A 27,950-nucleotide genomic window follows, 5' to 3' on the forward strand; every position below is an offset into this window, starting at 1 on the left:
AATTTTAATCTACATAAAAAATTCAATCTTATGCAACTGGCATTTATTTAAATTGTTAAAATCGATTACTTATGAGTCGAATAATTTGTTAAGAAAAAACTTTTGTGATGTCCTGCAAATGGAGATTTAAAGCGTGAGCATAATCGGATGGGGCTTTCTCAGTATCCGACGCGATGCCACCGATAATTCATCGCACCGTCTGACGCGCGTGTTTTGCAGGAGCGATACGCCGCGTGTCGGCCGAATGCAGTTTCGAACTTCGTGCAAAAGTGAAAGCGGTCTCATCGCGTCCTTGATAAAAAATTTAGATTAAAGATTTCTCTAGCCGGGGCATGTCACATCACTCAAGATTACGTTTAATGGACTTCCATTAAATTAAGATACCTTCGGAACGTGTGGCCGCGCGCAGCACCCGGCGTCGCTTGCACAATTTTGCAGTTTCTCCGCGAGCGGTGTAAGCTAATCGAATCGTCCCTCGTGAACTCGCTCATTTATTACGGAATCGTTTCTCTATTTACTTTGTCGCAAGTACATCGCAGGTTCATCATTCATCGCGGATAGCGAGTCTCCGCGAGCGGCGATGATTGGATCCGGCAAAATTAAATGTGATGAATAGTTACAAAGCAGATTACGTTCTGCATACGTTGTGCACAAACGGATACCTTGGCAATTATATAATTTATTATATCGTACAGGATGCCCCAGAACTGTCGTTCCACTTTGCGACTGTGAGGGCTTGATTTCCTTACCTTGTAACATTTTCATCGTCTTTTATCAAGATTCCTTAATCTACAAAGTATTGTTGCATCGTAAATCGTTGTCACAGAAGCTTTTGTTCCTAAATTGATTTCCAGTCAGAAAGAAAAGCGCGTCTCTCAAATATAATACATCCGAGATACTGGCAATACCGATGTCTTGTAATTGCATGACTATCATTGTTAGCGAAGGTGGCTCGCCACAATGATTCAATTTCTATATTTAGTTGTTCCGCGAACATAAATACCGAACAGCTGATCCGAGTTCCGTTAGCGCGTGGCCGCCTAATCGCGCGGCATGAAATTTATTTCGAAGCCGGATCGCGGTGGCGAGATTGCCGCGATCGTATGTTGACCAGAAAGGACTAGGCGGACTGTGGAGTAAAGATAGAGACGATTAGATCGTGGCGACAATGAGAATAAAGAGTGAACAGGCGGAAAAAAAAGAGATATCGAGATATGGATATAATATACGAGAGACGTAGCGAGAGACAAAGGATGGAGAGCGTAATCAGGTGCCGAGGAGAGAAGCCAACCGCGAGAGAGGGAGAGAGAGAATGGTTAATCTGCAAATGAGATCGTTGATAGAGTTACGACGCAAATGGAATGGAATCGGAGCCAAGGGTGTGGAGGACAAGGCGGATACAATGCCGATCCCATTGTGATTATTATTGGATCGCAGTGGTGCATTAGAATTCGTCGGCGCAGACCGTCAATGCTGCGGTCTAATCGGCTTGGATCTGTCAATAATCCAGAAGGATGCTATTAATTTTCGATATTACGCCGCGAGTCGTTTGTGCATTAGGAAGGATACCGCGCAGCTCCATTCGAATTGACGAAACGTTAGAGCGATCTTTAATACGAGAATCGGATTTAAAGCGTGACGGTCGAATCGATTCTTTCGGAAAAGCAGCCGAACGAATCGTTATCCATACGAAATAATTGCAAATTCGCGAAAATGAGAAAGTTTTACACATTTGCAACACAAAATGCGACACTTTCGTATGGCATATAAAGTTATCGTATTTTTCATTCTTATCTATTCGCACGATAAAAACCCCTTTTTTTGTATGGAAATATGGAATATTTTTTATACGGAAAACTTTATGCACGCATTTAAAATGTAAACAGGATGTTACAAGATGAGAGAGGTAGGTAGTTATTAAATCAAGAAAATAATAGGTGTTACATATTTTAATACTTGATATAGAATGCATAATTAATGCGATATCAGGAATCCGAGAAAAATTCCACGCGTAATGCAGGAAGGTGATAAAAAAAGAAAAAAAGAAAGAGAAAAACATGAAACAACAACCGTGAGACCGTAAAATGGAGCGCAGGGCTAAAAATCCGATGCGATGCACGAAGAGCATCGCGTGCACTTTCCCTCTCGCAATCAACTTCTCACCGCCACCATTATCGGTTATTACCCATTATTTGAAAATATTAAGAAGTATTTTGCGATTCATTACTTTTGCCGAGAAAGTGTCGTAATAAGTTGGAATAATGAAGTGTATAATTCCGCGTGCGCGTGTACGTACTCGCACACGTAATTGCACATGTGCGTATTCGCACCTGGCCTTTTACCCAGCACCACCGGCCCCGGCTTAATAAAAGCGCTCCGAACGCGCGGCGATATCGCTCGCCGCAAGTATATACAATTATTCAACGGATTAATTACGGTATTTGCCAGTACCGGTAATAATCGGTTATTTACGATTACGGCAAACGTATCACTTGAAAAAGAAAAAGAAAAAAAAGGGCGAGGGGGGGGGGGAGAAACCAAAGGGGGGATACACTCCAGTTTTTGTGCAATTTAACTTCGTTTCCTCGAATTATAGTTTACTGAATCACCTTTATGCACCGCGTTACGACATTTTAATTGGCGGTATGACGCATCGATATAGACGATTAATTTGCTAAGACTTTTTTGTTACTGGCTATATTATTAAAATTCGACTTAGTTTGTTATTTCGTTCGAGTAATTACGATAATTCCAAAATGTCCCGTCGCGAGATCATTATTCCTCCCATTTGAGCTCCAATTAGCATTAATTAATTTTAATAAGTATTCGGGCGCAACAGAACTCGGACATGCATTGCGTATGTTTAATATCGTGACGAGTTTCATTATAGCGACGAGGAACGATATTATCTTTCCTCGATCGTTCGAAAAAATCCGTCCGCCTTATCGCGCGTCGTCTTGCAGGTGGATGCGGCACAAAAACTTTTTGTAGAGAACACTGCCCTAATTAAATGAGTGTGCAGCTGATGTCTCCAGCACTCGAACGCACTCTCTCCCATCGTATCGGCTATGCATTTTCTCGTCCTCGAAACATAAGCGGGACAAATTCATTACGAGGCTGCAGAGTCGGCAAATTAATGAATATTGCGCGCGTCAAAGTTGAAAAATGTGTCCTCTATTTGCGCATCTGGCGCGAAAGGAACCACTTTGGCGCGACTGAAGGCCAAGATAATGGAAACAGTCCTACGTGTTTGTGGCCTAGAAACCGCCGCGGTTTCGCGTACGCGCGAAGAAGAAAGCGCGCGAGGTCGCGAGGGGGACCGCGGAGATCCGGGTTTCCTGGAAATAGCAGCCTCCGTCTGGCCCCCGCGATTGGTCATAATCGGCGAGCTGATTTAATGCGCAGACTGGTTTAGCAAGGTTCTGCCGACAATGACAAAGAAGACGCGCGGCGCGACGTCCGCTCGCAAATTAGCACCGATCCCTTCAACCTTGGTCCCGGCCGCAGCTAACCGAACTTCCTTTCCCTTCGCGTATAAATGGCAACTAAAATCGTCGGAATATGAGCAAAGAATTCAAATAACAATAAAGCCTTTAGATGCCAGCGAGATGCCTAGAGAACGACGAAGAGAGAGGAGTGTGGCTTTGATGATATCTTTTTGACATTTGAGTTGTCTAGAAAAATATTAGATTTCAGAATATATGGTCATAGGAGAAAGGTTCATCATTCACGCGGCTTCTTCGGCGATCATCAGAGCGTATAAATCAATAGTTGAAAAAATTTTAGTAAATAATTAGAAAATTATTGCCTCAAAATAATTAGAAAATTATTGCCACGTATTCCAACTCGTAAAACTCGTCGCTGTAGTATTTTAACATTGTTCCAACGCGGATATTTTTAAGAAAATTGAATTGTCCAATATTTTTAAACCAGGTCGCTGACTTGTCATCCACTCTACGACTCCATTATATAAGCGTCTCGGGAGCTGCAAGTCCCGCTCGAGAAAGTAATCCGATTGTGTTCGAGTAGCACGTGCTCGGCAAGAGATTATCGTCCGGCGGAGTGTCAAAATTAAACGATCGATGAGGTCGCCGGGACAAACCTGTTGCTAACGCGACAGAATCTCCGTGTGACGCAGACAACCGACGGCAAAAGGGAAGCTTTTAACGAACGCGCGCGCGCGCGCGCGCGCGCCAGCGTGCTTTAGCTTAAATATTTACTCGAATAATCGCTAATAAATCACGCCACCTTTATCGCGAGGACAAGCGGCCGCCGTGTCGAAGATAAATCGATGCCGAGTTTATTGGCTCGCCGATCGGAGATAAACTGATTTTGTCCGCTGACGTCAAAATAATTTCTCAACCCGACACGGTAAGATTCCGAGTGGCGACATTAATACACGCTGATAATCAGTGTTTTAAGCGATGCATGTTCCTTTCTCGCTGGTCAGCTACAACGACTCCAATTAAATCGAATCGAAGACGTGTGGTTGCATCAATGTAGAGATGTTTGTCTTGCAAACGTGTTTTCTTTTTTTCTTTTTTTTTTTTATCAATTCGCTGCAGTTTTTTGAGAGAATTAAAGGAGAAATCTGTCCGAGACCGAATAAATTGCACAGCGTTATTCTGTTCGCGCAGCAAAACCTTACAAGTTAAATGATAGATGATGGAACCTGTCGCTAATTCTTCATTCCACGTCGCGATCGTATCGGTGCGTATCATTTAACGCGATTATCAATGCTTTAATGACACGAGACTTGAAGTTTGTATTAATAATTGCTTGTAGCAAGCGGCACAAAGTACTGAACTCGAATGTATTCGAATCAATTAAACGTTCTTAAGTATCTTTTTCTCATTATTGACTGTCGTAAACTATCATTATTCTATTTCTAAGCATTTAAATCATAATGAAGGTAGACATATACATATGCATGTGCCAGTTAATTAACTCGCTTAATTAAAAACACGGAAATCCAAAGGCATTCTGACGCCGACAATGAGCGTGTTTCGTAAAAAAGTTCACGTAATATAAGAGAAATATTTTTCGAAATTTTAAAAAGTTGCAGATATCCGTGCCGCCTCTCGAATTTCACTCGCAACGAGTAAATAAGTCAACCGCGAGACAGAGCGAGAAAAATAAAGAGAGAGAGAGAGAGAGAGTTAATTCGACTCCCGGTCAAAATGTCACGAAACAAATGATTACCTCGGCCGAATTTATGATATCGAAGGCGTCGTAATGCAATAGTGGCACGTGTAGCGCACCGGAATTAATTATGCTAATAAGCGAGTCGATTCGCGCGATTCGCAAAGTCGGTGTCGCAAGCCGGCCGATTATCAGCGAGACGCTGACGTACGGCCACGGTGCACTGGCGCGACATTGCAACGTCGAAAAAGTGAAAAGGCACAAGGAGGCGAAACAATTAGCAAATAGCTGTTCCAGCCGTCCGGCGACGACAACGACGACAACGACGACGACGACGACGACGGCGACGAACGCTCTTGAGCCTCTCGCGCCGCGAGAATGCACCGCGAGTGAACGGACAACGCCGTTCTGCAACACTGTGCGCGACGACGGTCCACTCGGTGCAATTTTGCCGGGCCGAGTAAAGAAGCGAAAGACTAGACATTCCTCCCTAAGAGAAGTTGCGAAGGTAATTCTATATAAATACGTCAAAAAATAGGTCATCGCAGCCACTGTGATGCCGTAGCCGAGCGGCGAGAGGTCGCGATTTCTAATTACACAGCCGGAGAGATGCGCGGCAAAGAAATATAATATTATAAGTAGATGTAATGTTGTTATATAATGCCGATTTTTTTTTCGCTGAATAAAAATATCACTTATCGCGCGTTTGTCTTCCAGTGTATCGAGTGAGGCTTTAATTCTCAATTGCCAACGGCTTTGTATAGAAAGTATCCAAGATTGATGATGAGAAGGAAACGCTAAAATGACACAATAATGACGAAAATGTCGTTATTGTGTAATGGCATCAATCAACGGTACCGTGACGATGATTGACGCTTAAAAATTAATAAGTCATTAGCGAATGATCATTTTTGCCGGCCCGCTGATTTCGTGATGAATCATGACGGTAATATCGAAATAATTAAATTCGCACGTGCTTATGACAATTTCTTCCCTTCTCCGGTATTTAAAGAGGGACGTAATTCAGTAGTACGTGACGTCAAAAGAAAGAATTGCAAACTTGAATGCCGATTGGAGTAATTAATCGTTATTAATTAAGCGCGATAGGAAGAATCTTATTCTTGTTGATAAGACAAAGGTAGTTGAAGTAGGATTCGCATTTGTAATGAGATTGTGCTATGCTTAATTTCCGCAGATGAATCTGGACGAGAGATCTTCCATTTTATAGCCATCCACCGAGCGGTCTACATTCTCGTGACGGAAAATATTTTGAACGCCGCTAATCCTTTTTTATTATTAATAACGAATGGCATCCTTCACCTTCGATATTAAAGAAGACAACAGGACATTCCAAATTCGAAGACGTTAAAAATATGCAACAGTTCAAGGACATTGATGGGGACCGCTTGTTATCGAATAAATTCATTTACAAGTATAATGTCTCCGTGACGAAACACACACACACTCTGTTTTTATAAAGTGGAAACATTTATATACCGTCGAGTATTTTTTTCTTAATTATTTCCATTACTCTCGAGAATGTTATTCGATGATGTAATACGAGCGAAATGCACGGACGGTGTATGCTTTTTAAATTAATAAATTTATATACATAGGTCGTAAAATAATTTTCACTAATTGCGTTTTTTACTTGCTCTCCGAAGAAAAAACGAAGAAAATTAGTTCGTAAGTCGGAGCTATATTTGTACGATAATTAAATTTACCCGCATCGTCCATTTTGCGCGGTGGTTTTATCCTTGGATGTATGTATGCCGGCTCGCGGATAAAAAGAACGCCAGGGCTTTAATTGGATTTTCGCTTTCGTTGGATTCACATCGGAGATTCGCTCTTGCAACGGAATTAATCAGCGATACAAAAGCGACGATGCGGCTTATTATATCTTTTCTTCTCCTTTTAGCGCGTCGCGCTTATTTAAAATACATCGATTTTAATGAAATGCACACACTTGTGTCTCGCCTGTTTATATCTCCGAGCGATCGCGTGCCGTAATCGAGTTAAGAAGAACACGCCTGGTTATTGTGTACGCTTACATAGATATGAAATTAACCGCGATCTACGCTACACTGTACTAATTATTATACGTTTAAATTGGTTAGGAAAATGAACGGGACCGTTAGCTATTAGGTAAACTACGCACGAACTTTTTTGCCCGACATTTTTATAATATACTTCACTATATGGAGAACAACATGAAGGGACCTTGCGGCTATGTTTTGTTATCGCCACGCGCTGCAATGAAATAATGGAGAGTCATTATTCCTCCGTGATCTAATAATACTACATTAATGTGATACAATCTGTCGATTATTAGTGTTGCACTATCGACGCTGAAATCATTGCGCAAGAACGGTCGATGTAAAAAACTCTTGCAACTGTCGTACACGAACAATTTTATAAAAATGCTCTTTTTTTTTAATGATGTGCTGTGATTTTATCGTAAAAAATTATATATAATAAAATTTCAAACATTAACGACAGATTGATATCATATTTGTGCAAGGTAATAAATGAGTTTTAACATTTTTACGTCTGTCTGGAAAGGTTTAAAATTCCGTTTGTAAAAAAAAGAAATAAATTAATGCAATCCATTTACATATAATTCTTATCAATATTCTCGTTTCGCGTGTTGTATCAAGGTCGGGATGCAGTCCTTGTAAGGAGTGCGAAGCTCTTTATTCTCTCTGAAGAACTTGTTGCATTCTATCTAAACAGCTGTAATGCCGCTATGTCTATGTCAGGCGTCCTGACCTTCGTCCTGATGTCGCCGTGAAAGACCAGGTCGCCGGGGCACACCGGGTCGTCAAATAACGTATCGGCTAAGCCATATCGATTGGCTTTTATTGGCATTAAATGCTGGATATACTGAAATCACGCGGTGCTGAGAGCCGATAGAAAGGGTCCCGACGACGACGATGGCGGACCCCGGCGAGGTATTCAGACCGCAACAAGGCCGCCCCGCACAGTCGTAGAGTAAAAGTGCAGCGAAATAAAATGTGGGCTGTTACGTGGCTCGAGGCGTCTCACCTACACGCAACCGTACGCGAACGCGTATTTAGCGCGGATTTGCACGCGGGGAAGGAGCGGGAGACACGCAATGAGAGAGCGCGCGCGGATGCACACTATTCCTCCTTACTTTGAGCCATTGCTTCGCAATATTTTGATACAAATATTTACGTCTTGTAACTAAGCAAAAATTGAAACTGCAATTTCGGTGAATATTTCAACGACGTGGATAAAAAGGGATCGTCCCATGGGTTCCTATTATAAGTAAACATCAGGAGATTATTTTCTCATCAATATTCAATTTCATCGAGATACGGTTGACTGATACATCGAACGTATCGGTTTCGATTTCTAAAATCTAAGGCAAAGCTCTTTTAAATGAGAAAAAAATAGTAAAATATGAATTGGTGTATTTATATAACATATTTACTAAAAATTTTCCATCTTGTAGATTTTCAGCTGCGTCGTGTACCAAAGATTTCAATATTGTATACTATTAATTAACTGTACAAGAAATTAATATATATTGATTAGAACTTCTCACTAATCGACAGACTTAAAGTATGCAACCGTCGTCGAGTTTTCAAGGCAGATTTTATCTGACCGTTATAAATTATAGGTACCTATATACATCTTATATAAGTGCACTTATGGAGAAGATCGAGCGGATTTTAATGATCCGTTCTATAAAGCATTATTCTGCCATATAAGCTGCACTTATCGGACCACCGATCTCAAAAGCAACCGGTGAAAACGTTGGGAGAGTCTTTGTTTAGCGCATAGCAGACTTCCTCGAAGAGTAATTTCGAAAGCAAAAGCGAAGATGCACATACCTCTACAAGATTTATGTTTACAATATTATTGGTTAAAAAATCTTATGCGGATAAAATATAATAAATGCAATTCAGCAAAAAAGTAGATAAATAAAAGTTTGACAAATGCGACTCTATTAATTGTCTAATGCATTGTACGTTCGCATCGACTGCAAACAAATGTATCTCCACGAATTAATTCCATTATAAATTAAAAATGTGGGAACAAGTATTTTGATAGAAAAAATTGTGTGTATGTGCGATAGTGCAAGTGCAGTTTAGAGCAATCAAAGATATATCACGCAATAGGAATGCACGTGTACATATCAAGTACATAGTAATCAAAAATCAATGAAAATGTTTCTAGCACTTCTTGTTGACGTGATAAAAGAACGCAATAACAATGTACATGACAATTCGTGTGTTTACAAACTTCGCATGCAGAGTTATGCACACGCGTATGCACATTGACGAGATATTTTCCAGAACATTCTCGCATACGTGGCATTTTTTAGAATCCTGAAATTGCTTCTGCGAGCGTAATATAATCAAATTCTTTTGCGGAAAAACACCCTATGAGCACTCTTTTATTGTATTCACGGATGGAATAATGCATATTTGAACAGTTCCTTTGCCGACCCAGCCAGTTCTTATAATGAATAAAATTTCCTTTCAGATAAAGCTTGCAAACACACGTGTAATATCCGTGCACTTTTCGAGCTACGCACAAACAGACTGTTTAAATTGTTTGGAGCAGTGGTTCCCAAATTTTACTCTTCCGTCATGCGTTCAAAATGATATATAATTTGTTAAAAAAGAGAAAGTATTTTTGTTCAAGAAGTATATGATTACATATCACATGACTGTAAAGAGAAATCGCTCGTTTCTTTATGTCCTTCGTTCGCCGAATTTTCACTTGGCTCGCAGCTGAAAGACACTGTTTTATAGCATATCGCGACAGCTCGACGTCGATCGAACAGAAATGCCGTACACGATGCCGCGGGCGTCTGTTGTAAATTTCACGGACATAGCTATCGGATGCAGGTCCTGTTTGCGCGCACACGAAGAAGCGGGGAAATGTTTCTCCTTCTCGCCGTCGTCGTCAAAAAGAGCGAGACGATATAACCTGTTGCTGTCGGGGGTTAGAACGGAGGAAGGGGGAAAGAGGGTATTTTATATTCATCTACCTCGTAAAGCGGAATAGTTGAATGCGATGCAGATACGATCGACGCGAGCTGCAGAATGTGCAAACGCCGGCGCGTCACACCCATATAAAGGATGATCACGGCTTGGCGCGGTCCTTTTTCTCCATGGCACTTATTATCCGCGAATCCGCGAACGACAGTTTGTGAGTGACACTTTCATCCTTCAGCGAGTCAGTTGTCGGATAAACAAGCTTTTTGAAATGTTCGAAAAATCTGCATATGATTTTTATTGAATTTTCAATTGACGCGTTTATTGCAGCCCGCGTTAGATAGTCTATAATTCACGATAGAATTCGAAATAGAAATTTATTTATAACTTTATGTGATAAAAAACACATTTGAAACATAAACATAAATATAACACATTCAAATATTATCTATACGGCATATAAAATGGAATTGTATCTCGAATTCTGTCGTTGAATTATAGATCCTTTAAAGTAGCTTGACAAAAATCATTCACAATGAAGCGTGTAAGTATGCACATATGCTTGAAATTGGAGTAAACAGTATCTGAACACATTCGCAGTACACTTTCACAAATAATATTGAGATTTTATCACACTGCCGTAATAGCATAATTTCTATAAAGCGTTAGATTCGATCGTCGGATTAGATTAAAGAGATATAAACTATAAAGATATTTACCTTTGTTCGTGTTCTTTTGTAAAATTCTCGCGGCAACAACTCCGGTTTTCACATGTTGCGTGATGCATTAGTATTACACAATGATTTAATTTTCATTATAAGACTTTTGTTTTAACACGTCGAGAGATTCCGAGGACTATGATTCGTCATGGTCGTTAGTCATGACGTATTATGACATTTTATGAGTCCTATTAACATCTTGAGGCCATAATTATAAAATCATAAACGATTCCAATTAACATCAGACACTGTAACATTGTATGTATGTTAATAAAATCGAATAAATTTCAAAGCAAAAAAAATATAAAATCTAATCACATTATTAGATACGAACCACTATTTTTCCTCTCAGCTGCTCGCAATGTTTAATAGACGGGTTTTCTCATACTTTGTGCACGCATGAAATACTTTCGTGCACGTGCAAAATATGAGCCATTTCGACGATGGGATAGCTTTCCACGCAATAGTTCGATGAGGTCGAGCATCAAAGTCAAAACACATCTGCGCAGTTTTCATAACGGGAACATAAAACGTTTCGCCTATTTGGCGAAGAATGCATCTTGACGTAGTCGACTCTTCTGTAAGGTAAAACTTTCCTTCGCGGGTGAGTCGTTAATAATAATAATAATAATAATAGATCGTTCGAGAGCACAATAGAGATTCGTGAAAGGCCCGACGTCTGCGTTTGCCTTAAATGCCATGTTAAAGCGCGCGAGCTGATCACAAAGAAATTCAGGACCGACATGCTCCACGTACTCGACAGTTGATGGGAAGATGACGAATGCGCTCGGCGGGAATTGCCTCGTTAACGATTTCGCGTAACTGCCATTCTTCTTTTAGATATATAGGTCACCGCGACGGCGAGGACAACGCGATCGTGTGCCAAGAATCTAGATCTGCAGCTGGGAGATGTTCCACACGCAAACGACAATGGTACGTGCAACAGGGATGCGCTGTGAATTCCGTAAAGTAGCAGTCGTTTAAGATATCGTCGCTTTATATGTAGCCTGGAATCTTCAGGATGTGACATTGTAAGTTGAATTGAAATTCGCAATTAAATTTGTTCGCTTATTTTCAGTCCAGTCGAAGCTGCCTCATAGATTTATCTATTTGTGTCAAATCGTTTCCAACTTTATTCCAAGACGCGCTCCTTTCCTATTTCGTCAATATTGATATATCTAAAACACTACGAATATTCTAAGGCTGTTGTCCGTATTTTTTTTTCTATATTGCGTATATTTAGCGAGAATATAAATACGAATTATAAATGCGCTGTTTATATGTAAATCGCTCTGCCTTTTCCAAGCGGTTGTTATGATAAAGTATGAAAAATGTCCTGTAGTTTATGCTATTATCATGAGTGCCTGCCAAGTGCAAAGGATACAAGGATGACGACTAAGCTTTATAAAAAAAAAAAGAAGGATTCTCACCAGAGAAGAGAGACGGAGGAAAGAAAGAAGCACGCATTAGCGCTCGTAAAGCAAGCGCAACATTCACCAGGTATATCCACCGAGGGGGAAGGGTATCTGGTGGGGAGACCTTCTGATTACCGAGGGGACTCTCGTCCTGACTCCTGGTTGCAAGGAGGACATGGCGACGGAGGAGGGATATACCGACGATATTGCGCAACAATGCACCGCCACCTGCACTCGTTTCGTCACACGGCTTTAACAGGCTTGACGGTGGTTGCCCGTCCGGCTCGCATTACTTTCGCCAATTAAGCCAGGCACAGTCGTTGTAATTTAAACTTGCGAATATGAAATTCCAGGATTATTCGGAATTCCGCAGACCGACGGAACGTGTCGCCGCCAGCCGTCTAATTCGCGGTCGACTCTCTTAGAAAGGCATGGAAAGGCGGATGCTCCGTCAAGTACATCAAGCGGGATGCTTACCCGACACAATCAGATATAGCAAGGAATATTCTCTTGAGCACTTGTCCACAGACGTTTGGATATGCAATCCAACGACACAAATGTTTGTAATGCTATTTGTTCCTGCTTTCAACATATAAATAATAAAATAAAAAAGTAATAAATATACAATTTTTTAATAAAAAAAAATTTTTTCTCGTATATTCTTCTCTCTCTTTCTATAAAAATATATCTTCTCTTGATTCTAGAAAATCTACAAAAGATGCAAAGTGAGGAATAGGTGTGCTTTTCATTTATGGTTGTTGTGCAATTCATATATACACTTTACAACTGAATTCATCTCTGAATTCATCGCTGCAGCTATGGACGCATTTAAAAAAAAACACAATCTGTCATATTTTGCGATGCTAAACTGACATTTGACATGACGACTATCATAAGAGTTAAATACGTTGGTAAGAGAAATTTTAAATTATTTTCTGAAAGTGAATAATTAAAAAAAATAGCATAATAAGTTATAAAATTATAAAATAATTATAAAATTGTAATTATAAAATTGTAATTGCAGAATGTTTGTCAAATAACGATGACGTTGAATATTCAGAAACAGCATCTGTAGAGAGAGAGATGTTAGTGAATTTAAATTGTCCGATTAGGATGATACTCGATTATATAAGAAAAATTGCACGTGTCAATAGTACACGTAAATAACATGGAATAAAATAAAATTTTTTAGATATTAGCTATAAAAATAATTGTTATTAATCTGTCTATCTAGTTTTGATAAATCACGAGTTTTAGTTATTAAAAAAAACTTTTTTGATATTTTAGAAAACAATGTTTTCTAGGTGAATTTGATTTATGTGACGAAGTAAACTGCCAACTGAAAAATGTGTCCCTTTACGAACCTTTTACGCGTGGAACAGATATTCTTCAACCAGATTCAACATATTTCATTATCACTTTTGAACGTAACTAATTTAATTATTACTTTATGTATTTATTATAATTATAACAAAGGAGATTTCCAGGGGACGACAAAGGGCAGATGATAAACCTTACACCACTTTTAACTGGAAAAACAGCTGAGAAATGTTCTGATATTTTATCGAAGACACAAACCATTATGAAAAACTCCACCTAAAAACCTATGCTTAAAAAGAATAGTAATATTCAATAAATCTAACAAATAAAGTATGTTATTTAAACATAATATTATATAGTGCATGTGTTATTTAATTTAAAAAAATGAATATGAATACATGAGTATTTAATGTAATGGATTTATGGAATATACATAACCCAATCGCGCATTGATGAAAATACAAAAATTAACAAATTTATTAGACGATAAGACATTCAGAGAGCTAAATTAAATTAATATGGCGTATACATTTTTATGTACATTTATTTAAACTAAATTGCTTAGAGTAAATTTTCATCTAATTCCCTAATACCATGATCTTGAATTGTAATATCATAAAACTTCCCGTGCTTTCCTATTCCATTATCAATAAATTTTTTAGCACCTGGTACACCTTCCTCTAATATTAAATGCGTTGAGTTATCCTTCTCGAACTGCAATAATTCATCTATTTGCTTCGCTGAAAATGTGGCAAAGTGCATTGAAGTGCGATCTGCCAGCAAACACTTTTGTGGGAATTTTATAAGAGAAGAAGCCAAATTCATTGCTGTACCCAGAGCTAAAAAAATATAATATTTAAGAATAGAAAGGCATTTGTATTATTATTACAGTATGTTTTTTTTCACTAAAATATCAAATAATTCAAAAAATTCTAATTATGAGAAGTTTAATACATACCTGTGCCATAGGATGTATATTTATTTGCAATTCCCCAATTAAATGCATCCTCTGCGTTAATTGCTCTTCCTGTTAATATAAGATCCATTGCTCTGGAATATCCAATCATGGCAGGTAAACGAATAGTACCTCCACATAAAATTGGGACACCGAAACGTCTGTTTAAAAAGCCCAACATTGCTGTCTCCTCTACGACTCTCAAGTCGCACATCAGAGCGAGCTCGAATCCTATACCAACTGTATATCCACTCAAAGCTGCAATCAATGGCTTTTTGGATAATTCGGTTCTATTTGCCTAAACATAATTTAAGAAACTTTTAGCATTCTAATAAAATATTTAATTTCATAACTTTGGTTGTAACATGAATATACCAATGGTCCAAAATGTGGTATGCTCTCTTCACTCTCGCCATCATAGTCTGCAATTTCCTTCAGATCATAACCAGCACAAAAGTTGCCTCCTATTCCATGCAACACTCCCACTGATGTCTCTTCATTATTTTCAAACTCGTCCAATACTTCTGACAATAATTGTGCAGTTGCAACGTTTAGACAGTTTCTTTTCTCTGGACGATTAATACCAATTGTAGTCACTCTACCTATTTGATTCACCAATATCGTTTTTTCTGAAACAATAAACATCATCGAAGCTTTCATCTGCATAGTCCATTATGGATTCTATTTGAAATATTTTTTTTACCTGCATTCTTGTCGACATTCGTATTTACATCTGGTTCTTGTGAGGTTAGTGTTCGTCGTATATTATTTCTCAGTGTTCGAGTGAATGGAACAGACAATTTTCTCAGAAAATGCATTTTTGACACTGTATATTTCTCTAGCGATAGATTTTATATTTTAAATACAAGATGCTGTTTAATTTTTTCAAATGGCTATGTTGTATAACTTTACAATCCATGCAACACCGGCATGTAAACACGCGTCTCCCTACTTTTCACTCTCACTATATATATACATATATTTAAAGTATCGAGACATCGAATTATCGATACTATCGTAATGATGAAAAAGAGGCAATTATATAAAATGTTGAAACAATTTTTAATCTGTGCAGTTTTAACAAATTTGTTATTTAATATTCTTTAAAAAAAATTAAATAATTTTATACAATAATCCAAAAAGTATTTCTCACTTTCTCTATTCTCAATTTTTTTATCTACTAAAATGTATATTTATGTTAATAATGTAATCTCGCATAGAGCTGTATTTTGCAATTTCCTATGATAAAAACTCGCTATTAATTGTTATCTGAATATGAAATATATTTTAAATTACAATATTTCTAAAATGGATCAGAAAATTAATTAAATTTCAATTAATATTTATAGGAAAGAGTTTAGGACCTTTTCAAATTACAATCACAATCAATAAATTGAATAATTAAGTATCGATACGACGTATCACATAAATATATTTCCTTTTCACTGCGGAACGTACTTCAATCCATTATTCCTTTACGATCGATCGTTTTTGACAACAGCAGTCGACGAAACCTAGAAAACGTACTGCCGACAGGAATTAAGACCGACGATTGCCTGGAAGAGATGAGGACGGGCCAAGCTGAAGCCGGGAGATGTGGGATCAGTTACCGGAGCTGATATTGACGCAGATATTCGGCTATCTCAACCGCGCCGATCGTGCCAGTGTCGGTCAAGTCTGTCAGTCATGGAATCACGCGTTATCCTCGCCTGTACTCTGGCGATCCGTCACGATTTTCATCGATCGTGATCTACGCGGCGTCTTTCCTCTAGCAGAAGAATTGGCTGTAAGAGCATTTTCCACAAAAGAATTTTGCAGCAAATCTTAATCGACTAACATAGTAAAACTAATAAAATTAAATTATCTCAATCATAAATTTAGACAGGAAAATGTAGCTTGGGAGAAAGCTAAGCCATTTCAGAAAAATTGACAAAAGTAAATAAAAATGTATCAATATGCGTGTGAAAAAATTTGCTATTTTATTTTTATAATAAATATCTAAGTCCACAAGATTTGCAGAGTTCTATCAAAGAATGTACTACTTCAAAAGATTTCTTATTGATATTTGATTCGAATCGTTTCAATAAATCCGACATTGATGACTGAGATTTTGATACATTGTACTTGCCATTATTGTTGAACATCAATTTATTATCAAACTTCGCAGGCGAAGTATGGACAACATATGCGCAGCCTGGAGCTCGCTTTCTCGCGACCATACATCTTGCCAAGACAGATGAGAATTGGACACAATACTCAAGCCGAAGCCGGTGCCGAGTTTCTGTGGATTGTACGCGCTAAGAATGTGCAGCTACGACAGCTGACATTGACAAACTGGGTCTTTGGCTATAAATGGGGCAATAGAGGAATGTTGCTTTGTGCCCTGGCGAATTTTCTGCGGTGTTTAAAGTGTCCTTTCACTAATCTCAAAGTAGTCGAGCGGAATTTATGAGTTGACCCTTTTTTTCCTAATTTGCAGTTGTCAACACAATCTCGAGAGCCTGAACTTATTGAACGCCGATTTTGGCGTAACTGACGTCTTGCTACTGCTGAAAAAAGTTGTTAAAGGATGCGGCGAACATTTGGTCTCCTTGGATCTTCGCGGTGCTTTCAGAGAGTGGCAAGCTCCTCACAACAACCCGAGGTAAGTAAAAATACTAGAAAGCACACATTCTACAAAAGTAAAATTAAATATTTTATATATTAATTACATAGCGGAATAAATTATGTTAAATGAAAATTGCTATCAGCATTTATCCATGATTCTTATGCTATTTACAACACAATTAATTCACTGCAGGTTTTCATTTATTCTCCAGATATTTGCGCTTGCTGGGTCGTTTCCATGCGCTAACCCTCTTGAAATTAGACTATCCAGCATTATCGAATCACACCCTTAATGCTCTTGCGACATCGAAAACGTTGAAAAGTTTATATATATCCGTAAGAGATTCAGACTCGAGACAGCACGTAGTAGCGGATGCTGCTTGGCACAATTTGGTGCTAGCTTGTCCCGATTTAAAAGTGTCCTATACTATAGGTATAACAGAATGTTGCTATACGTTAAGATCAGCTTTATCTTCATTAAAATCGATTCCATTCTTAAACCCACAAGATATGTTTCCTTCTATTTCCAAGATTGTGTTACTTCATGGTTTTCATGATATATCAAATAATCAATTGAACGCAATTAGATAAATAGTCTTTAAATGTTTTTATAAAACAGTCTTTTATATGGGAGAAGTAAAGAAATTTATTTTATATTATAAGAATAAGTTAAATTTACCTTTTAATACATTCCGTATAATTTTCGGAAGACTCTTGTGAGAATTCTTGCACCATTTAGCTTTTCAAGTTTGATTTTCAGTGAACATCTCGCATTATGAGGATATGCATTACTTGCTATTACCTAGCATCCCTCTAGCTGAATTCCATATATTCAGCGGACACGTATGGGACCAAAGCAGATCTCGAAACTTCAGAAGTACGATAGGTCTACTAATTGCTCAATACACAAACACATTAGGTATGTTGCAAACTATTTTCCAAGTTTAATGTACTCAGCAATCTGTTTGTCGAATTATTAAATCCAGTAAATTGACTCAAACTTTTGGTGCAAAAACACATTTATATCTGAAATTATTAATTACTATATTAATAATAATTATTATAACGATACTAATACACTTTTTTTCGCAGTCGAGGTCATGTTACAACTTAGAAACAATCGTGAATCATTGGACGATTTATTGGTGTCCATGTTGATACGCTGCAAACGCTTGACGAGATTGCAGTACGATGGAATTATAAGGAGCCTCGAGACCTTACGCGACATATGTCAGCTTCAAGCTGAGTGTAAAACTCGTAAGTAGAAGCACTCGTTATAATGTTAATAAACTTAAAAAAATAAATGTGATTACAGAATTTAAGACGATACATGTGAAACCTCGGAACATTAATATTCAAAATCGTGCCGTTTTGAATGATATTAATTATCAGTACGATCGCAAAATGCACGAGCAAGGAGTTGACTTCCGAGTCGAAGATCCCACTTCGATTCTATTCTTCTATTGATGATTTGTTTGGCTTCCATATAAATATCTTCTTTGAATTTTTTAAATCCGATGTTTCAAAGAACATTATACATTTTTCATGACATCATAACAAGTGCCTTTTTTTATTAAACAACGTAATGAGTTTTAAAATTGCCTAAAAAGAAAAATATTGAAATTAATAAATATTAACTCTAATAAAATATCGATAAAATTAAAATTAATACAAAGTAATAATTAATTTGATTTCGATTTAAGGAAATTTGCATAGACCTGGAATGTTAAAATGTATATTTTATTCATCATTGAAATCTTGTATTTTAAATAAAGAATTTTACATCATTTCTTTCTTTAAAATATAAGATTTCAATCGAAGTAAAGTTCTAAGCTTACCAAATGACATGATTTAAGATTCTAGCATAAAAATGAATAAAATGTACATTTTAACATTAATGCGCATGCAATGTTTTATGTTCTAGTCTATATAAAATTCATAAAAAAGTATATGAAATATATTTTTACATTATATACGCAAAAATATGAGTAAATACATGGTACAAAAATGGCAATTATTAAAAATGACAGTGAGAGAATTTAATTATACTTTGAACCATATACTAGTGTTCAAGTATAGTGAATATTATTATGAGTATATATCACAACCGGAAATATAAAAAGTATATAAATAATGATGTATAAAAAATAATGTTCAATTGTTGAAAAATATATCACATTGATTTTTAAACACTTTTAACAAAAGATAGTATTTAAAATGTCTAATGTCTATCTAATATCTAATATTCCAATGTAAAAAATTTGTATTACAATATATTCATCCTTTGTTTTATGCAATAATACATACCGCCATTATATTACTTACAATTAATAGTAAATACATCATTAACCTTTAAAAAGAGGTATTCTTGCCCTTTTATCAGTGCCATAGGACGGCTCTATTGTCAATAAAATTAAAAAATAAAATTATTTATCTTACCTATCATCCTGAGATCGAAAAATATATCTTTAATCATTAATCATTCTTGGAACTTTAGTTGAGTAAAAAATGTATAAGTATATTACTTACAATTAATAGTAAATAAACCATTAACATTTAAAAAGAGGTATCACTACCCTTTTTATCAGTGCCAGAAAGAAGGGCTCTATTGTCACTAAAGTTACAAAATAATTTATTATTTATTAACAATTATTTATCTTACCTATCATCCTGAGATTAAAAAATATATCTTTAATCATTATTCTTGGAACTTTAGTTGAGTAAGAAATCTGTTAATGCATGAGTGTGTCCTGACGACAGTTCAAGACAGTTCGGTTCCAGAAACAGAATCAAGTGAATCACAATGTCTTTTAGACGCTTGTCTAAGCTTTTTCACCTTAAAATTGATTAGTTTTAGAAGCCCAGCTCAGTGATGATTTCAATGAGCACAAGATGATTTCATATGAGTATTAAGAATAGTTCGTGTGACGAAACGTTTACTGCATTGAGGGCAAACGTACGGTCGTTCACCTGTGTGATATCGCTTATGAACAACTAACGTGGATCGCTGTGTAAAAGCTTTGCCGCATTGATCGCAAGAGTATTTCCGTTCTCCGGTATGAGTGACAAAGTGAGTTTTCAGAACAGTCTCGCAGGCGAAACATTTTCCGCATACTTCGCAAGTGTACGGCTTCTCGCCGGTGTGCGATCTATTGTGGATTTCAAGGCCCTTCGCGGTCTTCAACTCTTTGCCGCATAATGCGCAAAGATACCTGCGTTTCTCGTAGCTGGACGGATTATCGTGGGCTTTGATCTTGTGCTGCTTCAGTAGCGATTGATACTTGTAGACCTTGTTGCAAACGTCGCATTTGTGCTCGGATTCTTGGGTCCTCGCAGCTTTGTTGGATTCCTCGATCTTTTCATCCGACGCGACCATAAGATCGAGGTGAGGTAGACGATTATGTTCCTTCAAACTAAATATATATTTTCTTATAATCTGTATCGTTAGTTTATCATGCATATTATAAAGTTATTTCATTTATGATACTGCTTATAGTCCAAACAAGGATAACAAGAAATTTAAAAATCTGTTTCCTAAAGTAAATCGAATATATAGAATGTTGTGTATATTTTGTAATGCAGATAATGTGGCAAAAAGAAGAATGATGGTTTTAAAGCACGATCTGAAAACTTTTCAAATCAAAGTCAAGCTTTTCCAAAAATTGAAATCTACATGAAATGTTTAAATAAATATCGTCAATAAAAATAATATATACCTGAATTCGTCATTCAAGGTGCTACCACACGCGTTGCTCTCATATTGAATAAGGTTATGCGTCGTCGCGTGTGCGATTAGAGTATCTTTGTCGATACAGATCTCGTTACAAATTTCGCACATGAATTTCGGAGCTTGATGATGTCGTTTCTTGTGTCTTTCCACGTCAACTTCGCTGACGCCCATGAAATTGCAATCTGTGCACGGCGTCGTCTTGGGAGTATGCGATTTCTTTACGTGGGCGTTGAGCATGAATTGCTGGGGGTAGTCTTTCCAACAAGTGACGCACTTGAAGGGTCGATGAACACCGTGAGCTGTTCTCAGATGCGCAACCAATCTAGTAACGAAGTGGAATTTCTCTTGACACAATACGCAGGTCTTTTCGTCACCTTCGAATCTGTAATCATTTGAAACAAACTATAAAAAATTGTTCTCTTCAGAATAAGGCCTGCTAAATTATTTAAAATGTATTCTGTAAGATTTATATATTACCTTTTATAACACAAATATCTCGCGATGTGAAATATATTTATTATAATTTTATGATGGAAGATTTGCGTAAAAGTTGTAATTTCCAAATTTGTAAAAGTTGATTTTCTGCACAATGATTATCTCTCTTTCGTAAATTCGATATACGCCAAAGTATAAAACATGCAGCTCACTTCTGTTCAAGAGGCAGGTCTCCGTTCTTCACTTTCAATTCGGCACAGTTGGAAAGCTGATTATTCGTCCATTGGCTGCAATAATCGAGATACACATTTACACAAAGCACCATATAGAGAGATGTAACTGTAATTCTATTAATACTCATTCGTGGCTTAGGATAAAATCGATGCTTTTGCGCTTAAAATGCGCTTCCGCAGCTGAAAAGGACTCGTAAGACAGCATCAACGACATCGCAGCTACAAGCAAATTTAACTGCGGCTAAGACACAACCAATCATTTCTCTTCATTTACGTTGTTTTATTACAAAACAGTACAATCACAGATGACAAACTAATCTTAAGACAAAGATATGGATTCGTTCACTGTCTCATCATACATTCGGTTGCACGGTTTTCTCGTGCACCTTGCGATGTCTCTTGAGCAAAGTATTGGACACGAATCCCTTGCCGCAGTCCGCACACTGATAAGGTCTTTGTTCTGAATGATAACGCAGATGTAGAACCAACGATGTTCTCTGCGTGAAACTTCTGCCGCACTGCGGACACACGTAGGGCTTCTCGCCCGTGTGCGTTCGCTTGTGAATACTCAGATTCTCCTTGCTAGCAAATCTCTTGTTGCACATGTCGCATTCGAAGATCTTCTCGCCTGCGTGATTTCGTTTGTGCACCATTAATCGTCTCATCGACGATAATTCTGCACCGCACAGATCGCACAAGTGCTTCGTCGGAGTGCGTTCTGCGAATCCATGCTGATTCTTCATGTGTCTCTTTAATAATATTTTGTACACGAATCTCTCCGGGCAGAACTTACACGCGTGCTTCGCCTTCGTATTCTTTGCGATCGCGCCGGTTTGTTTGCCCGCGTGATGCGTTACTAGATGCACCGACAAATTCTTCTTGTAAAAGTAACACTTGTGACAGTGCTCGCAGCGATATAGATTCTTGTTCGTATGTGCGTTCTGATGTTCCAAATATTCGGTCCTGTGGAAGAAACCTTTATCGCACAACTCGCACTTGAAACTGTAGTCCTTTGCGTGTCGACGACGATGGCACTCCAAGTTGGATTTTTGGTTGGTGCTATACTCGCAGAGATCACAAGCAAATATCTTCAGTCCGGTGTGGATTAGTTTGTGGCGAGCTATATTCATCGGACTGCGAAACGTTTTGCTGCACTCGTCGCAACTGAAGGCCCGATCGATGTTGTGTAGATTCTTCAGATGCTCCACGAGTTTCCGCGTGTGACGAAAACAGGCTCCGCATTTGACGCATTGATGCACAGCGCGTGATTTACCCCTTCGTTGCCTGAAATCAGGGAAGACAATGAAATATGCATCTTAAAATAAAGTCTTATAAGAGAATAACAGTTAATTAGGGCATTTTTTGTTGAAAAAGTTAATGCTATATTTATATCATATTTATGCAAAAAAATATTGAATAGTTTCAATATTTTATTAGCTACCTACCCTTTTTTAACATCTCTTCATCAATAAATGGATATGATAATTTAAGAAACATTAATAAATGTTAATCATATAAACATTGCTCCTTCAAAATTAGTTAGAACATAAGAATAAGTTATTTATAATTTGTTATTAAGTATCTTCACGTAAATCACAAAGTATGTATTTTAAATATTTCATTCTGTGTGATTCCAAAAGTCAAATTAAATTAAAAATAAAATTATTATATTATATTAGTTCGGAAATATTAAATATGTATTATAGTTTTGTAAAATAAGTACACACCACTAAAATGTTAATTTGAAAATATTACATTTTAATTATTTACTTAACGTATTGAAAGAAAGATTAATTCAGACTAATTATATTATATATTATAAATGTAATATGAATATATACATAAAAAATAAATTATAATTTGCATTATTCTAATTATATCCAAGCATTTAATAGTAACAATTTGTTATATCAGAAGAATATCAGAAGAATATATGATACAATTGAACAAGATCTTTTTATATAGCTTAAAATAAAAGTATAATTACACACATAGTTATTTTTACACATGATAGCGTTCAGAAAACAAAACGTATATAATTTTTAATCGGAATTTAATAGAATTTCTGTTTCTGAATCTTGTTTTCTAGAAAAATTATAATTTTTGACGTAAATAAATCTAATGGAAAATATAAAATATATATCACTTAATTTGGCAACATATTTGATTATACATATATTAAAAACAGTTATACAAAATTTATTTTATCGTAATTAAGGCAAACGTTATGCAACATCAAATCATCGAATCAATAATAAAAGATACTCATAATTAAAAAATTAAAGCGTAAACTTGATTAATCCTAGAATGCATAACATGGCTGAAGATGATCCAACTATTATTTTAGAGGCACATACAAATTCTACATTTGTTATTTAGGTTTTAGAAGCTGTGTTTTTAAAAATTAATTAATTTTCTTATATCACATAATATCGGAAAGACAATAAAATTCAGTTGAATTGATCGCAATAACCAATGCCATGCATTCGCATATACCAGATTGTGCGTTTTGGAGTATTAATTAAACACTTTTAAGTGTAATTAAGTTCTGACGGCGGATTGTCATCGATGCAAGCACAACAATCGAGATTGGCATTTAGCTATCTAACTTCATTTTATCTTGCTGTTCTGCAGAAGTGACTTTCAGCTCCTGCGTAAAGTCCATGATTATTTTTTTAATGGATATTACAGGTAACGGCGGCAACGGTCCAGGATGCCGCTTTCTATGGCAGATAAGTCCGGGTTTCTGCGCGAAGGTTTGCCCGCATATGTCGCAGATGTACGGTCTTTTGCCGGTGTGAATCAATATGTGTTGTTCCTGCGCGGTTTTTCTGGGAAAGGTTTTGCCGCAGACGGGACAGGAGAACGGCCGGATACCCTGATGAATCCTCAGGTGAAGATCCAAGTCCCTCTTCTGGCCGAAAGTCTTGCCGCAGGTGGGACAGACGACCTTCTCCTTTCGCTGATGCCAAATCAGATGTTGATCCAAATTCTCTTGCGTGGTCAGACCGCGCTTGCATATCTTGCACTCGTAAGCTGGCTTGTAGTGTCGATACTTCATGTGCGCCTTGATGGCGGGGAGGTTCTTGCAAGCATGCCCGCAGATACTGCAGATAATGGGCGGTTCGCCGCTGTGCACTTGATTCATGTGTTGCTTCAGATCGTTCTTGATCTTGAACTGCTTTGAACAGACCGAACATGAGTACTGGAAGCCGCTGGTGTGCTTTCGTATGAAGTGGTCTTTCAGGGTGCACTTGTTGTTGCTCTTGTACTCGCAAATGCTGCAGGGGTACAAAAGGGGCCCGTGGACCTTCTCGATGTGCCGCTTCAGTTCTCGCTTCAGATTAAAGCTCTGGCAGCAGGTTTGACACTGGTATTTGTGTTGTTTTTTCATGTGTATTATTATAGTGGATTTTTGATTGAAACGCTTACCGCATATATTGCATTCCAGGGAGAGTACAGGTTTTTTCGTGCCGACTTTTTTTGGACTGAGCTTTTGCTTTTTCGCATCTTTCCTAGTACAATGATTTTCCTCTTTATGTATTTTTCTTTTTCTAACGAGGTGTCGTTTCAGTCTGTTTGGCAATGAGTCGGGCGTGCACTCTACGTTTTCTACAAGCGACCATTCCGAATTATTGGCATCCGCGAAGTTCAGGGGATCCAAATCCCTAAAACATAAATTACAATGAAATTAAATTTTATTACATTACAGTGCGTGATCTATCGCTGGATATTGACTTACTTACTTGAGATATTAAGTGTCGAATTTTTTTCCAATATTTTATTAAAAAATATTTTTTATCTACAAAGAGAGTGTAGACAATATAAAAATGTAATTATATTAATTAGATCGCAAATACAAGAAATTTCTAAATGCAATGTTTCAGCAGTAGTAAAAAAGATAATTGAGTAATTATTTTTAAAAACTGCTATTTACTCTTAATAAGAATTTTATGATATATATTTCTTAAATTATGCAAAATTATTAAAATTAATTTCTTTTAAAATTGTATTATTAAAATATTTTCTAATAAAAGTAAATAACTGATACTGTTAAATAATTTCATTATTATTTTATATTAAGAATAATTAATCTCGTTCGTAATTATTGAACAAGTGATCAATATCATATACTTCTTAAATAGAATAATAAATGTTTTAAGATTCTTTTCAACGTGCCTGCATATAAAAAATCAGTAAATATATCCAAAATGTATAAAAACTGTAGATTTATTGCAAATTGAGTACAAAATACAATAGAAAAATTGTAAAAAAACATTCATATTTAAAAACTTGACCCAAAAAAGACTGCGTATATATTTTAATGACAATGACATTCTTTCATTGGAAAGAAATCTGTAGAAAAATTGTTAAAAAGTTATAAATTCTCTAAGTTCTAAAGTTCTCATTTATAAGAGTATTTAAGATAGAAAATATTACATTTATATGTACAAAATATATAATATGCAATATTTTTACATAAATAAAATATATTTAGAAGAGAAACTGTGTCTAAAATTTTCACCTTGATATTTATGTCTTTTTTATGTCAAATTTTTAAATATTCTCAGATTATTTCAGTCATAAATATTTACAATTATTTTGTCAGGTATATTCACTAGAAATACTACGGACTCAGACGATCTCATTCGATCTTTATGACCGCATTTTTTGTCGTGTATTCTTTCGTAAACTCCGTGACAATGTTCTTAATAGAGACTACAGGCAGCGGGGGCAGCGGGCCAGGATGTCTCTTCCTGTGACAGATCAAACCGGGCTTTTGAGCAAACGCTTGGCCGCAAATGTCGCAAATGTACGGCCTCTTCCCGGTGTGAATCAACACGTGCTGCTCCTGGGCCGTTTGTCGTCGAAATGTCTTTCCGCAAACGGGACAAGGGAACGGCTTCACTCCCGTATGCACCCTCATGTGCGAGTCAAGGTCCCGCCCTCGAAATCTCTTGCCGCAGGTCGGACAGAGCACCTTTTCCCTGGTTTCGTGCCACATGAGGTGCTGCTCTAAATTCTCCTGCGAGGTCATACCCCGTCGACATATTCGACAAACAAAGTCCGGCTTGTAGTGCCGATATTTCATATGGGCTTTGAGAGCGTGGAGATTCTTGCTGAAGTGACCGCAGACGTCGCACACGATCGGCGGCGCTCCGCTGTGATTCTGTTTCACATGGTGATTCAGGGCCTTCTTGATCTTGAACTGCTTGCCGCAGGTGTCGCACGCATAGTCGTAATTGCTCGTGTGCAGTCGAATGTAGTGATTCTTCAGAGTGCCCTTATTGTTGCTCTTGTACTTGCACACACTGCACTCGTACATCTGCTGTCGATGGTTCTTCTCGACGTGGGAGACCAGGTAACGCCGCAGACTGAAGGTCTTCGGACAATCGGCGCACTTGTGCCTGTGCTGCTTCAGATGCTCGGCGAGATTGCTCTTCTTCAAAAATTTGCGACGACAATGTTCGCACTCTACACAAGTCGTCTTTTTTCTAGTCGATCGATTCTGTACAATTTGCAAATTGGATTCCTTTGTTAAGTTAGCATTTACCTCTTCTGGTATTTCATCTTCGTGTTCCAACAACGATTTTTCGCTTTTCATCCATTCGCATTCGATTCTGGCGAATGATCTGTGAACGACACTGGATTCGACGTTCAGCGGATCGGCCACTCTAAAACATAAAAGATAAAATTTCACGTTATTATTGGCAATAAATCAAAGCAGCGACATTTATATCTATCGGAATCGTCGACGGTTCGATAATAAGTAAGGAAGTAATTGGGAGACGATGTAATAATTATTAGAAGTTTAAAAAAAGCATTCGAATATTTTATTGTCATCGTAATCTTTCAAATTACCTTCCTAACTTTGTGATTAGAGTCCTGCGGAGATTTATGAAACTGTTTTAAATATCGGTGAGAGCGCGGCTTTCGTAATATTTTCAATACGAAAATTTTAGGGCGACCTAAAAAAAGAATGTGTATCAGTATTATGATTAATTATGTGAATGGCAAATGGTAACTTACCTGTGATGACGAACAAGTAAATTCTACGAATAAATATGTAATTAGCAAAAAATAAATTAATCAAAAACTTAATAAAACACGACTATGGGACTGATTCACATATTCTAAAAAAATTTGCTGCACTCATGTTATGTAAGTTAAATCGTATTTATTATAAAATATAGCATCATATTTAGCAGAATTATTATAAATTATAACATCATTAACAGAAAATCGTAGTAAACTTGAAAAAGAATGAAAACTTTCATATTTTATAATTACGATTTGCGATAACATAACTAACAAAACAATTATAGAAACATCACACGTATTTTTTTTACAAATCTATCTTTACTCTGAAAAAGTTATGTTTCTAAAGAAAAGAAATTCTTACTTTGATAACTGTTTAAGATGG

At 37.0% G+C, this 27,950-nt stretch overlaps 4 protein-coding genes and 1 long non-coding RNA gene across 6 annotated transcripts; 2 read left to right on the top strand and 3 right to left on the bottom strand.

The window, feature by feature from the left end:
• The first annotated feature begins 4,530 nt into the window (after positions 1-4,530).
• On the top strand, positions 4,531-14,301 carry LOC105673870 (uncharacterized). The gene is made up of 6 exons (XR_010888479.1): positions 4,531-5,650; positions 6,338-12,858; positions 12,951-13,157; positions 13,271-13,331; positions 13,551-13,673; positions 13,734-14,301. It is a non-coding gene; the product is annotated as an uncharacterized lncRNA (long non-coding RNA).
• LOC105673866 (probable enoyl-CoA hydratase) lies at positions 14,020-15,884 on the bottom strand. The gene is made up of 4 exons (XM_012369809.2): positions 15,225-15,884; positions 14,897-15,150; positions 14,525-14,819; positions 14,020-14,405 (listed from the first exon to the last, which is right to left on the bottom strand). The coding sequence occupies exons 1-4, from the start codon at positions 15,337-15,339 to the stop codon at positions 14,128-14,130; spliced, it is 942 nt and encodes a 313-aa protein (XP_012225232.1). The 5' UTR covers positions 15,340-15,884; the 3' UTR covers positions 14,020-14,127.
• On the top strand, positions 15,883-19,126 carry LOC105673859 (F-box only protein 39-like). The gene is made up of 7 exons (XM_012369800.2): positions 15,883-16,307; positions 16,689-16,921; positions 17,001-17,165; positions 17,341-17,561; positions 17,889-18,047; positions 18,221-18,385; positions 18,444-19,126. Exons 1-7 carry the CDS (start codon positions 16,116-16,118, stop codon positions 18,593-18,595), a joined length of 1,287 nt encoding a protein of 428 aa, XP_012225223.1. The 5' UTR covers positions 15,883-16,115; the 3' UTR covers positions 18,596-19,126.
• On the bottom strand, positions 18,130-21,618 carry LOC136998231 (zinc finger protein 626-like). Its single transcript, XM_067350728.1, has 3 exons — positions 21,538-21,618; positions 20,845-21,260; positions 18,130-20,541 (listed from the first exon to the last, which is right to left on the bottom strand). Exons 1-3 carry the CDS (start codon positions 21,616-21,618, stop codon positions 20,007-20,009), a joined length of 1,032 nt encoding a protein of 343 aa, XP_067206829.1. The 3' UTR covers positions 18,130-20,006.
• A 167-nt stretch (positions 21,619-21,785) lies between these two features.
• On the bottom strand, positions 21,786-27,530 carry LOC136997935 (zinc finger protein OZF-like). 2 transcript variants are annotated; one of them, XM_067349392.1, is made up of 3 exons: positions 25,273-26,166; positions 24,959-25,194; positions 21,786-22,810 (listed from the first exon to the last, which is right to left on the bottom strand). In XM_067349392.1, the coding sequence occupies exons 2-3, from the start codon at positions 24,970-24,972 to the stop codon at positions 21,880-21,882; spliced, it is 945 nt and encodes a 314-aa protein (XP_067205493.1). In that variant the 5' UTR covers positions 24,973-25,194; positions 25,273-26,166; the 3' UTR covers positions 21,786-21,879. The 2 variants fall into 2 exon arrangements, with proteins under 2 accessions (XP_067205493.1, XP_067205492.1); XM_067349391.1 differs by lacking the exons at positions 21,786-22,810; positions 25,273-26,166 and adding exons at positions 27,081-27,201; positions 27,389-27,530 and having other exon boundaries at positions 23,264-25,194.
• Positions 27,531-27,950: the final 420 nt, after the last annotated feature.

The sequence above is a fragment of the Linepithema humile genome, chromosome 2 (assembly GCF_040581485.1).
Source record: "Linepithema humile isolate Giens D197 chromosome 2, Lhum_UNIL_v1.0, whole genome shotgun sequence".
Classification (NCBI taxonomy): Eukaryota; Metazoa; Arthropoda; class Insecta; order Hymenoptera; family Formicidae; genus Linepithema; species Linepithema humile.